The sequence below is a fragment of the Nematolebias whitei genome, chromosome 3 (assembly GCF_014905685.2).
Source record: "Nematolebias whitei isolate Nwh7 chromosome 3, NemWhi1, whole genome shotgun sequence".
NCBI lineage: Eukaryota > Metazoa > Chordata > Actinopteri > Cyprinodontiformes > Rivulidae > Nematolebias > Nematolebias whitei.
Genome location: NC_056500.1, coordinates 50,987,387 through 51,000,760, shown reverse-complemented (window position 1 = coordinate 51,000,760; position 13,374 = coordinate 50,987,387). Strand labels below are relative to the sequence as shown.

The window sequence follows — 13,374 nt, the reverse complement described above, 5'->3', positions numbered from 1 at the left end:
ACTGAGACAGAGTTTTTTGTAAAAGCAGAAGAGGGTCGCAGAGGAAGTGTTAAATGGTAGACGTGGGTGGTTTGAGGGGAAGAGAGACATGACATTGAGAAGTTTGGAAACCGATGGATTAGACCAGGGTTTTCCAAACTTTCCCATGCCATGGCCCCCCTAACATCATTAGCCTCTGGCCTATGTGTGGTCACACACTGGTTCTAGTGTTAACCTATGCTTATCTGTTTCTGATTTAGAAATCGGGGATACTGTTTTCTCCAACCACAAACCCATTTCTGTCAACACTTCTTTTGTTTACGAGCCCAAACCCCTCCCCCTCCAGCCAGGCCTTGTCTAATATTTAACCCTTCCTCTGCGGAACTCTTCTGCTTTTACAAAAAACTCTGTCTCAGTCTGTGAATCCTCTACTTACATTTACACCCACGAGCTAGTCACTGCACATCAAGAGACCTGTGCTAAGGTGCTAGACCTAATTGTCCCATTGAAAATCAGGTGACAAAAGTGCACACACCATTTGTTGAATGAGATCACCCGAGCAGCCAGACATCAATGCAGGAAAGCCGAACGTAAATGGAAGAAGGACAAACTTCACGTTTCTTTATCATGCTAAAATCATGTTACAAAGAGTACCAGGCCACTGTTAAATCAGAAAAAAACAAATATTTCTCCCAAATCATCGCCTCAAACAGCCACAATCCCCACGTTCTTTTCAACACCATTAACTCCATTTTAACCGTGCCTCAGTCTGCCAACAGGGAGGTCTCTGCAGTTACGTGTGACGACTTTGCCAGTTTCTTTGTTAAAAAGGTTGAGTCGATCAGGTCACTGATTCCTCACACCACAGCTGACCCCTCTGTCTTTGTCCCCTCCACATCAGTCTTTAACCAGTTTGAACCCATTTCCCTCATTTCTAAATGACGTCATTGGTCATGTGAAACCCTCAGGTTCCCCTGCTGACCCCATCCCTGCATCGTTTTTTAAACAAGTCCTACCCTCCACTGGACCCTCTGTTCTTGACATTATAAACAGAAGTATGGCTACAGGTGTAGTTCCTGATGTCTTTAAACATGCAGTGGTAACTCTTTTAATTAAAAAACCTGGACTTGACCCGTCAACCTGCTCAAACTTCAGACCTATCTCCAAAACATCCCTTTCTTTTTTTTCTTGCTACTCTACGGTGAAACCAGACGTTTTTTGCCTCTCTCCCCCCCCCCCCGCCCCCACCTGCTTCCCTGCTGCGCTCTTTTGTCCTGTGAACCCTTAAAAAGCCTCTTTTTTTTTTCCTGCATGCCTCTTAATTGGAAGGATCAGCTGGTCTCTCAACAAAATCGATCAACTTCTCCCGACAGGAGTCAGAGTAAGGAGGACCCTCTGAACTCTAGAGCAAAAATTGGATTCACGATGACGACTAGAATCTACTGTTTGGTTGGTGGAATCTGGTTGTCTACAAATTTGTGTGGAAGTGTTGAAGCTCGACAGTGCTCGGACTGAATGTGGAGCTGCGACAGGGAGTTGGAGCAGCTGTTATCAGGACTGTGTTCTCCCTGGCAGCACTCATGAATGGTGGAATAATCTGGAGAAGCTGTGAGCTCGACTTTTGGAGTAAAGGATCAATTCGGCTGTTTTGGAGTTTCCATCAGAGAATATGTACCAGCGAGACTTTAAAGGCAGAAACAACAATTACGAGTTCTGCCTGACCCAAACTGTGGCCTTGATGCCGGACTTATCTCAACTCCTCCTGGAATGTTTGGAAAACAACAAAGATGCTTTGTCTGTTTCCTCACCCCTCCCTCCCCCAAGGCCGTGGACATGTAACAGAACCTCAATTGAGCTGAAGATGAACGTCACCTCTTATCTGGACAATGGCTGAGGGGGGGCTCTGGACTATGCTACGACTTTCCCTTGAAAATTCTATGTTTTCACGGCCTATATGTTCATGTATAACGTCTGTTCATGTTGCTTTGCTGTGGGAGGTTTTTTTGATGCCTCAAATCATGGTCTGTCTAGGACACGGAGTGAGAAATCTTTTTTTTTATACCGTCTCTCCTCATGTTTTCTTTCCTTTTCTTATCCAAGCAAAATATTATTCTGAATAAGAATAAGAGGCCGCGCTGATTATTTTAGCCGCAGCTTCGTGCACTCCGCCCATCTTCAGACGACTGTACGTACATATTCACGTTGTATCTCGGTGCAATGCCAATAAAGTTTATTCTGATTCTGATTCTTACTAAGATCCTGGAGAAAATAGTTTTCACTCAATTAAACGAATTCTTGAGTGGAAATTCTATTCTTGAGATCTTTCAGTCTGGCTTTAAGAAACTACACAGCATGTTCATAGATGCTCTCGAGGTCACTGTAAGAGTTCTGATAAGGATGGAATAATCAGTCCATGTCCTCCGTTGAGATCCATAAACATTCTCAAGGTATGTCGAGGAATGGCCAAGATTAATGTCCATGAGAATCCAAGAGTCCTGAAATGATGACAAAAGTTTATTCAGCTGGTTCATCTGGTTATCAGTTGGAAATTTCTCAGGGAGGGGGTGGTGAGCGTCAGATCACATGTTCTCCAGTGAATTCAGATAAGATGACCTTCAAGGCCAGCCAAGGGAGCCAAATTCAGATAAACACACAGTTGTTTTGGGGACAGGCAGAACTTAATGACATCAACCTTGAGTCTGTGTTGGTCCACTCGGTTCCAAAATGTCCAAATTAACATGGCCACACCGATGGAACGTGACTGAGTAAAATCCCCAAGATCTGATCCATTCAGCCCAAAGCGTTTGAGTCCGGGTACTCCAGACATGAACCAAGCCATCATAAAGGCAAGCAGCGTGATCGGGTCCAAATTTGCTGCTGACGACTTCCTTGATTGATTGATAAAACCAGCACCAGCTGAATCCAAAAAGCAGGAACCAGTTATTGAAAATTCAATTAAATATGTGTCCTTAAAATCCACAGATGGCAGCAGAGATAGACACATCATCAAGTTTTCCAGTCAATGAGATATCCAGCTGTGTGCGTGCCAACAGGGCAAACCGGCTCGCCTAAAGCCTGTCTTCTCTTTGAAGAAATGCTGTAAATTGAGTTGAGGGACCAACTGGTCAAAACAGTCCATAATTATGGTTCGGAAGAAATGTAAGAGAGTCTCACAGCAGTTTCACAGACAGACAGAGCAGCAAAGCAAAGCAGAGAGGGAGGGAGGGAAGCATCCGTTACCAATCTTGGGATAGTTTTATATGCAGATTTTAAGTTCAATAAGCAGATCAACTCTGTTCTTAAAAAAAGCTTCTTTCACCTAAGGCAGAAAGCTAAGCTTAAGTCCGTGCTGTCCAGATTCGATCTTGAGAAATTAGTCCATGCATTTAATTACAACTAGGGCTGCAACAACGAATCAATAAAATCAATAAAAGTTGATGATTAAAAGTGCTGGCAACGAATTTCATTATGGATTTGTTGTGTCGCGCGATTAAGCGTCTTTCATGGCGCTGCAGAGCCGTTTTGTTCACCTGCAGTTCATTGTCAATGCTGACTGACTGAATAAAGTTTGAAAAAAACAAACTGCAGCGCGAGTTGAACAGAGCGAGGAGGAGGAGGAGGAGGAGGAGGAGCAGAGTCGGTGTTTTCAAAGGAACATAAGGAAATTTTACAAATGACCGACGCAGAGAAAACTGTTGGACCCAAGTCCTCCAAGTGTGGGAGAACTTCACAAAGATAAAAACTGAAACTTGCAGCTTTGAAAAGTGACGACACGACACGGGAGAACCACGGAGATAAACATAAACATGTGGGAGTCGTAAACTAACTTCACCATGGTGTGGATGAAGGAGCAGCAGCAGATACAACTTGTCATGTGTTGACAAGTTGTATCTGGCAGGTGAGTCTCTACAATATTCACATTGTTCTGTTTCCAAGTGAGAAAACGTAACGTCAGTCTGTCTGAAGCTGAAGCTGCTTCTTTGTTTGTTGATTAATGACGGTGATAGAGAACGTGTGTGTTACTTTTTATTTAATTTAATTGGAACAAGCAGTGTTTAAATGTGATTTATAAATAAATCTAACACAAAGATAATAATTTAATGATTAAGCTTCAACTTTTAATTTGCTGGCAAAGTCTGAAGACACTGCAGGTATGGCAGGATGAATTGCATTTAAACAGGAATTAAAGTCATTTATTACATCTACTCAAATGTGTGGAATTAAGTATTTTATATGTGTGTGTGTGTGTGTGTGTGTGTGTGTGTGTGTGTGTGTGTGTGTGTGTGTGTAATTGCTCTTTTAGCTACTTTTGCCTGAACCTAACACTGTAAGTGAAACAAGGCATTTCTTGAGTTGCTGTAAATTATGATATAAAACATATTTACTGTCTCATTCCAGAAAACAACAACAACATCCTTCATGATGGACAGACATCATGGACACCACAGCAGCAGCTGTCTTCACTGAAACATCCTGAACATGATCGTCACTGACATGAGGCCTCTGTCCATGGTTGAAGACGAAGGCTTCACTACAATAATCCACACTTTTAATCCAAGTTACAATAATCCACACTTTTAATCCAAGTTACAATAATCTACACTTTTAATCCAGGTTACAATAATCCACACTTTTAATCCATGTTACAATAATCCACACTTTTAATCCAGGTTACAATAATCCACACTTTTAATTCAGGTTACAATAATCCACACTTTTAATCCAGGTTACAATAATCTACACTTTTACACTCTTCCCTCAAGGACACATTTTACAAAGTAGCTACATACTGTGCAGGTATAAAGATACATTTGTATATATTTTTGTGTACATTAATTTTTAAGCTATTTGACTAACTTTTTTTTTATTATTCAACATTTTATTAACAGAATAGTCAAATAGCAACCTGTTTTCTGTGCAAGTTGCTATGTCAGTCAAATTTTGGAATAAAGAGGTGGTAATTAAAACAATTTTGTTTTTTTGGCCGATAAATTGATTAATCGAAAGAATAATCAGCTGATTAATTGCTTGTTGAAAAAATCGTTAGTTGCAGCCCTAATTACAACCCACTGGACTACTGTAACTCACTTTATGCTGGGGTCAGTCAGGTCTCTCTCTCACGTCTCCAGCTCGTACAAAATGCTGCAGCTCAGCTACTAACAGGAACTCACAGGTTTGAGCACATTACTCCAGTTCTGTCCTCTCTTCACTGGCTTCCTGTGCGTGTCAGAGTTGATTTTAAGATTCTTCTGCTGACATTTAAGTGTTAACGGCCTTGCACCCTCATACCTCTCCGACCTCCTTCATCCTTATGCTCCTTCTTAGGCCTTGAGATCATCAGACCAGCTGCTTTTGGCCGTATCAAAAACCAGCTGAAGCTCAGAGGAGATCGGGCGTTTTCAGTCATGGGCCCTAAACTCTGGAACAATCTGCCCATCAACATTCGACAGGCCACCTCAGTCTCTATTTTGAAATCTCTCCTCAAAACACATCTGTACTCACTGACACATCTGTACTCACTGACACATCTGTATTCATTGACATTTAACACAGGGTGATCTCATTTGGTATTCCATTGTTGATGATTGTGTTCATCCATTTTGTTTTTATTCCTTGACATTTAACTCAGGTTGATTTGATTTAGTATTTCATTGTTTCTACTTATGTTTCATGTTTTTATGCTTTTATTCCTGATGCTGTAATTATTATATCTTGTTTTTATTTGATGCTGTGATCTTTTTGTTAAGCACTTTGTTAATTGTTATTGTTTTAAATGTGCTATAGAAATAAATTTGACTTGACTTGACTTGTATATAAACCCACAAATCTAAAAATAGATTTAGGTTGTTTTGTAAACTCCAGTTACATCTTTGATTTATTTTTTTTTAAACGAGATTTGTTTGGTTGTGTTTCAGTTTCCATGTTTTTTTATTATAATATTTTTATATTTTGTCAGGATTGGTGTTTTCTTGGGGTGATGGGGACTTTGGAAAGCTTGGCCGGGGTGGCAGTGAGGGCTGTAACATTCCTCAGAACATAGAGAGACTTAATGGACAAAGTGTCTGTCAAATTGAGTGTGGAGCTCAATTTTCCCTGGCTTTGACTAAATCTGGCATCGTTTGGACCTGGTAAGATTGTCCTGAAATACCCAAAGATGGTACTTTACATCCTTCATAGAAATTTACAAGTGATAAATGACTGCTGATGGTTTCTGATCATTGATAAATGTTTGTATTTCCAAACAGGGGTAAAGGTGACTATTTTCGACTGGGCCACGGCACTGATGTTCATGTTCGAAAGCCACAGATGGTGGAAGGATTGAGAGGGAAAAAGATTGTCCATGTTGCTGTTGGAGCCCTACACTGTCTGGCTGTCACAGAAACAGGACAGGTTTGTTAAAGCAGATACTTCTCATTTTCTGCCATGTACAGTTTCAGCCTTAACTGGAGCAGGAGAAATGTCTTTTCTCTAGAGTTTCATTCAGGTCCAAAAAATGTGACCCGACCCAGCCCCAGCCTGTAGCCATCATTTCCGAACCCCACCAAACCGACAAATTAACAGTACCGTAATTGCCGTTCTACAAGCCTCTGCTTTTGTCTCACACTTTGTACCCCATGGTTTATATGCTGGAGCATCTTGTGTATTTTTTTCATAATTTTCATAATTTATATCTTTATATTTTAATTTGAAGGACTTTCTGCCATTTCTCAGTAGCTTCCTGCCACTGACAAACATTTTCCATTGACAGAGCTGGGTGCTTGTGGCTCCCAGCACCCCGCCCCTTATGGGGGCAGATGTTTGTGACACAGAAAGAATGCCCTCAGGTAATCAGATGTACAAGGCATTTTGCTCACGGTTTCAAATACCCAACCATAACTCCACCCACTCTGTCATCATGTGACCAGAAGTCTAACCTGAATGACCGAGGCACTCTCAAGGAACATCCCCAAGATAGACATGAATTAATTTCTTCAGATCGTTTCCGTGTTATCGTATTTTGCGCTTCATGCACAGACTTGTTCATTTGTTCAGTGATTATGGAAAACACACAGAGAATTTCTTATGAGGAGACTGAGGTCTTTTGGAGTGCAGGGGGTGCTCCTGAAGACTTTCTTTGACTCAGTAGTAGCATCAGCCATCTTCTATGGTGTTGTTTGTTGGAGCAGCAGCTTATCATCAGCTGAGAAGAAGCAGCTAGATAAAATCATCAAGAAGACCAGCTCTGTGCTTGGACGCCCCCTCGACCCAGGTCAAGTGGTGGGAGACAGAAGGACTCCAGCTAAAATAACATCATTGCTGGATAACATCTCCCACCCCATGAAGCTGCTGCTGAACTGGAGAGCTCGTTCAGTGACAGGTTCCTGCTCCTAAATGCACAAAGGAGCGTCACCGCAGGTCCTTCCTCCAGCAGCTGTTAGACTCTACAACCATCACTGCTCCCAACAAACTCTACAAGGATCAAATACATGCTGACCTCTGCTGAAACACACACTCTGCCTATAATACTGTGCTGTCAATAGTCTGTCCTTATCAATGTTCCAATACATATTGAACATTGTTAGTGATATTGTTTATCTTGTTTCTTATATATTGTGTTGTTTATTAACATTTAGGAACTTTTGTGTGAAATCTTTTTATCTTTTTGTCTGTTGCTGCTGATACACTGGAACTTCCCATCCGTGGGACAATAAAGGCTGTTTCTATTCTATTCTATTCTATTATGATGCAGCTTTCATGTTAAAAAAGATCGATCAGTTGTCGAGGAGGAAATTGAACTGCTGCCCGTAAGCTGCATCATATCGAGGGTCAGGGATTGGAGATGCATGTCATTTCGCAATCTGTTCCGGAAGCACGATCTGTAGTGTCATTTGTACATGCGCTAAAAATAATACTTCCGTGTCGCACGGATCACCATTGAATATGCAAGTTTAAGGAAAATGTACTGGAAATATCCTGTAAGCAGAATTAATACAACACATATGAGTAAAATATATTTATGAAACATACTATATTTATTAAAATATCTCTTTCTATAAATTGATTAATTTTCCTAGACAATGTTATAATTCCGTTTATGAATAAGAACTGTCTTAATTTATTTAGAAAAGCACGATCTTCATATTGCTCATTTACGCCACTCGTATTTCATTGACATATTTTTGTCATTAGTTAAAATGATGTGCGACGGACTGAATGAGAAAACTCTCAGAGATACAGAATGAAATATTTCCATGGTGAAACGGCGTCGCTCCATAGTGAAGCTGCACTACATCACCCTAAAAAAAAAATGTATTTACCCTAAATATACGTCGCATATCATTTTAACCAATAACGTAAGTATGTCGGTGATTTTAATGGAAATATGAGTGGTGTAAATTAGCAACATGAAGATTATACTTTTCTAAGTAAATTAACAGCGATCCGTGTCACCCGGAAGTATTACTTTTACAAGTGGCGTAAATTAGCAACATGAAGATCATACTTTTCTAAAATTGAACTTTTCATCGTAAATTAATGGCGATCTGTGCGACCCGGAAGTATTACTTTTAGTGCATGCTCAAATGAGCTGACACAACGGATGATGTATCACTGAGATATAACAGTTTGAATAATGTAGGTGGTGCACTTGAGTCAAAAGGAAAACAACAATACCATTGTGTCTATAAGTGATAACTGATTATGCACAAAAAATCTGGTACATATTGGATATTTCACTGAGATATAACTGTTGGAATAATGTAGGGGACGCACTGGAGTCAAATGGTAAATAACAACACAAATGTGTCAAAAAGTGCTCATTGATCATGCACATTAAATTTTGTGCAGATCAGACGATGTGTCACTGAGATATAAGGGTTTGAATATTGAAGGGGGCGCACTTGAATGAAAAGGTAAACTGTAATATCAATGGATCTAGAAGTGTTCACTGATGGCGCACAAAAAAATCCAGTGCAGATCGTATGATGTATCACTTAGATATTACTTTTGGAATAATCTAGGGGGCGCACTCGAGTCATATGTTAAACCGCAATATCAGTGTGTCTAGAAATGCTCACTGATCGCGCAAATTAAATGTGGCACATATTGAATGATGTATCCCTGAGATATAACTGTTAGAAAAATCTAGGGGGTGCACTGGAGTGAAATGTTATACACAAATACTACTGTGTGTTGAAGTTCTCACTGATGATACACCAAAAATCTGGTTCAGATCAGATGATGTATCACAGTGATATAACAGTTTGAATAATGTAGTGGGCGCACTGGAGTCTGTTAATAAAACAATGTCAACGTGTTTAGAAGTGCTAACTGATCATCCACAATAAATATGGTGCAGATCGGTTGATGTATCACTGACATATAACTGTTGGATTAATCTAGGGGGCGCACTGGAGTCACATGTTAAACCACAATATCAGTGTGTCTAGAAGTGTTCACTGCTGACGCACAATAAATTTGGTGCAGATCGAATGATATATCACTGAGCTATAACTGTAGGAATAATGTAGTGGGTACTGTGGAGGTTATTGGCCACTTATCATGGATTCCTGTTCAAGGGGTGGATAATGATCGATCATAGTGATTTTGGTACACCTCAGCTCAAATCTGTGCAATTTAGAGCCAAACGTATTGCAACGGTGTCACTTCTTAATTCACCACGCTGCCACGCCCACATCCTCCAGCAAAAACAGTTTGCGCTTTAAAGCAAGTCAGAACAACTTGTTAAATGTCTTCTAACATAGGATCATCCTGATTAGGTCAAGGGTGTCAGACAGGGAGCGTTCCAAGTAAAAAAATAGTGACTTCCTATTCTGAGGGGGCTGGGCTTTGACAACCTCAGAATATGACAACAGTGGATCGTCGGGCATCCAACAGGGATGACTCGTGCCAAGTTTCGTGCAATTCAGTCTTTCATTGTGAAAGTTATAGCGTTTTGAAATTTATGGCATGAAGCGCAAGTTTGAAGCTTGGGCACGCCCCTTTAACATATATGAAAATGCAAGATTTAGATAACTTTTACTCTCCAATGTCTTAAGGGTATATCAACCAAGTTTGAAGTCAATCCTTCCAAATCCCTTTTAGGAGTTCATTAAAATTTGCAATTAGAAACGTTCACAAATGACCCTTTGACTCAAAATGGCTGACTTCCTGTTGAATTTGGACCAGGGCTCCAAGAGACTTTTTCATAGGTCCTGAGAAGATACATGTGTACACAGAGTTTCAGAATTATCGGTCAAAAATAGCTTGTGCCTGAAGTTTTAAAATATTCTAGAGGGCGCTGTAGAGGCTATTGGCCACTTATCATGTCTTCTTGTTCAAGGGGTGAATATTGATCGATCATAGTGAGTTTGGTGAACCTCGACAAAAATCTATGCAATTTAGAGCCAAATGTATGGCAAAGGCGTTACGTCTTACTTTGCTACGCCGCGCCGCCCACATGCTCCACCCAAAACTGTCAGTGTTGGAAAGCAAGTTACACCAACATGTCTTCGGTCACTGAACACATTATCATGCTGATTAGATCACAGGGGTCAGATAGGGACCATTAAACGAAAAACTTTACACTTCCTGTTGTTAGAGAGTGTGGCTTAAGTGATGTCATGATTTGACCATTCAGTCTTGCAGGAGACCGAATGTGGATCAATCACTGAAGGTTTGATGTCTCAGACAGTTTCCCTGTAGGAGCTATTAGCATTTTGTTTTTCATGGCAAGATGTCAAACTTTGAGTTCTGGCCCCGCCCCTTCAGCATGCTCCAAAACGCACCATTTAGACAATGTTCCGTCCCCCATGCCTTTTGGCCAAAATGGCCAAGTTTGAATCAGATTGAGCGAAATCCCTAGGAGTTTGTTCAAATGCGGAGGCTGTAAACCACCAGAAAGGTGTGAAAATTGGGACGGCATTTCAAAATGGCCGCCTTCCTGTTTATCATACAACGTTGGTGCCTGAGGGTTTTCTGTGCATCTTTGGGAATTGGACAAGTGTACCAAATTTCATGTTTCTACGACAAACTAAGGTTAATGCGGAGTGTATTTTGAAATTTTCTAGGTGGCGCTCTTGAGCTGTTTCTGTTGAAATTTTTGCCACGCCCTTATAATACGTAATTTTTCAGCAGTCATGATGCGTCCGCCAAATTTGGTGGGGTTTTGGGATATGTTAAGTCCCCCAAAAGGCAAATTCATTTGCCAAAAAAATTGCAGCTCGGGCCTGAACAGAGCGCTTCGCTGCTCGGGCCTAAAAAAATAATTAAAACTGCAAGCAGCATTGAAGGCCCTCGCAACAAAGCGCCGCTCCGGCCATACGGTGACAGCGGGAGCTCGAGCGACTCCGCCCATTCGCCATCGCGAATGCTTTGGCGCCCTTCTTTTGCTGTTCACCGGGGTGCGCATTCGCCAAACCTTCAACTTCACCCACGACTGCAAGAGCTCCAGCAACGTCTCCCAGTCGCCATCGCGAACGCTCTCTTGTCATTCCCGCACGCATCCACCAGTGTGCGCATATGCCGAAACTTTGCAATCACCTCCCGCCCATATCAGTATGAGTCTGGCTTCAAGCCTCACAAGTTTGGCTAAAATCTGACCTTCCAAATGTGAGTTATTGTCACTTCCTGTTTTGTCACGAATGTAAAGGACTTCCTTTAAGCTTTTCAACATGTCATATGTGTTAATCAACTGTTAGCGAATACGGTTTCAGTCTTAAATCTTACACAGTGCCAAGCTGGAATAGTCATCCAATAATCATCTTTTTTTTCTGAGTGGGCCGGGCTTAAGATAAGTCATGAATCAATACCAGTATGCCTATGCACAAAAAATCTGGTTCAGATCGGTTGATGTATCGCTGAGATATAACTGTTAGAATAATCTAGGGGACGCAATGGAGTCAAATGTTAAAGAACAATAATGTGTCTATAAGTGATCGCTGATCATGTACAATAAATCTGGTACATATTGGATGGTAATTCACTGAGCTCTAACTGATTAAATAATCTAGGGGGCACTCTTGAGTCTTATGTTAAACCACAGTGTCAGTGTGTCTAGACTTGCTCACTGATTACGCACAAAAAATCTGGTTCAGATCAGATGATGTATCACTGAGATATAACTGTTGGAATAATCTAGGTGGCGCACTGGAGTCAAAAGTTAAACAACTACACCAATGTGTCTAGAAGTGTTCACTAATGATGCACCAAAAATTGATGTATCACTGAGATATAACAGTTTGAATAATGTAGGTGGTGCACTTGAGTCAAAAGGAAAACAACAATACCATTGTGTCTATAAGTGATAACTGATTATGCACAAAAAATCTGGTACATATTGGATATTTCACTGAGATATAACTGTTGGAATAATGTAGGGGACGCACTGGAGTCAAAAGTTAAACAACAACACCAATGTGTCTAGAAGTGTTCACTAATGATACACCAAAAATCTGGTCCAGATCAGATTATGTATTACTGAGATGTAACAGTTTGAATAATGTAGGGGGCGCACTTGAGTCAAAAGTAAAACAACAATGCCAATGTGTGTATAAGTGCTCACTAATGACGCACCAAAAATCTGGTCCAGATCGTATGAGGTATTGCTGAGTTATAACTTTTGGAATAAGGGATAAGGGATGCTTTTTTCAAATAGGAAGTTGGTCCCAGCAGTTCTTCCTCCGATTTTATCCTCAAATGGTGTCCCCATTGAGTTTGTTGATTCCTATAAATATTTGGGTATCTTGGTCGACTCACATCTTTCTTTTAAGCTCCATGTGGAAAACTTGGTAAAGAAACTGAAAGTTAAACTGGGTTTCTTTTTCAGAAACAGATCCTGTCTAACCCTGAATGCTAGAAAACGCCTTGTATCTGTGACTTTCCTTCCCTCAATTGATTTTGGTGATATTATTTACATGAACGCTCCTACAAGAACCCTGCAGATGTTGGATGCTGTCTATCATGGTGCACTAAGATTCATAACTGGCTGTGATTATCGTACCCACCACTGCACCCTGTATTCATTGGTTAACTGGACATCATTAACTTCACGCAGACTCTCTCACTGGTACATTTTCATCTTTAAATCACTTCTTGGTCTGCTGCCTTCATACATCTCCTACATGTCTCTGCGTGAGTGCAGCTACAGCGTGCGCTCTCAGGACATTATTACCTGCAGTGTTCCCTCAGTGAGGACTGAACTAGGCAAAAGGGCCTTCTCCTACTCCGCTCCTGTTTCCTGGAATATCTTACAAAAAGATTTGAAGCTCTCGACCTTTGACCTCTCTAAGTGGCTTTAAGAATCTGTTGGACTCCTGGCGGGGTCCAATGCAGACATGTTCCTGTTTTTAGTTTTATACATTTGTCTTGGAATCTAGCTGTTTTTTTTTTTGTTTTGTTACCTTTTTCCTTTTAGCC

The 13,374-nt window shown here is 40.8% G+C and overlaps 1 protein-coding gene across 1 annotated transcript in view; it reads left to right on the top strand.

Annotated features, from left to right (window-relative positions):
* Nucleotides 1-13,374, top strand: part of herc2 (HECT and RLD domain containing E3 ubiquitin protein ligase 2) — a gene marked incomplete in the record, with an annotated part of 472,599 nt that overhangs the window by 284,234 nt on the left and 174,991 nt on the right. Inside the window, 2 exon segments of the mRNA XM_037698316.1 lie at nucleotides 5,936-6,107; nucleotides 6,225-6,369. Of these exon segments, the coding sequence (XP_037554244.1) occupies nucleotides 5,936-6,107; nucleotides 6,225-6,369 (317 nt within the window).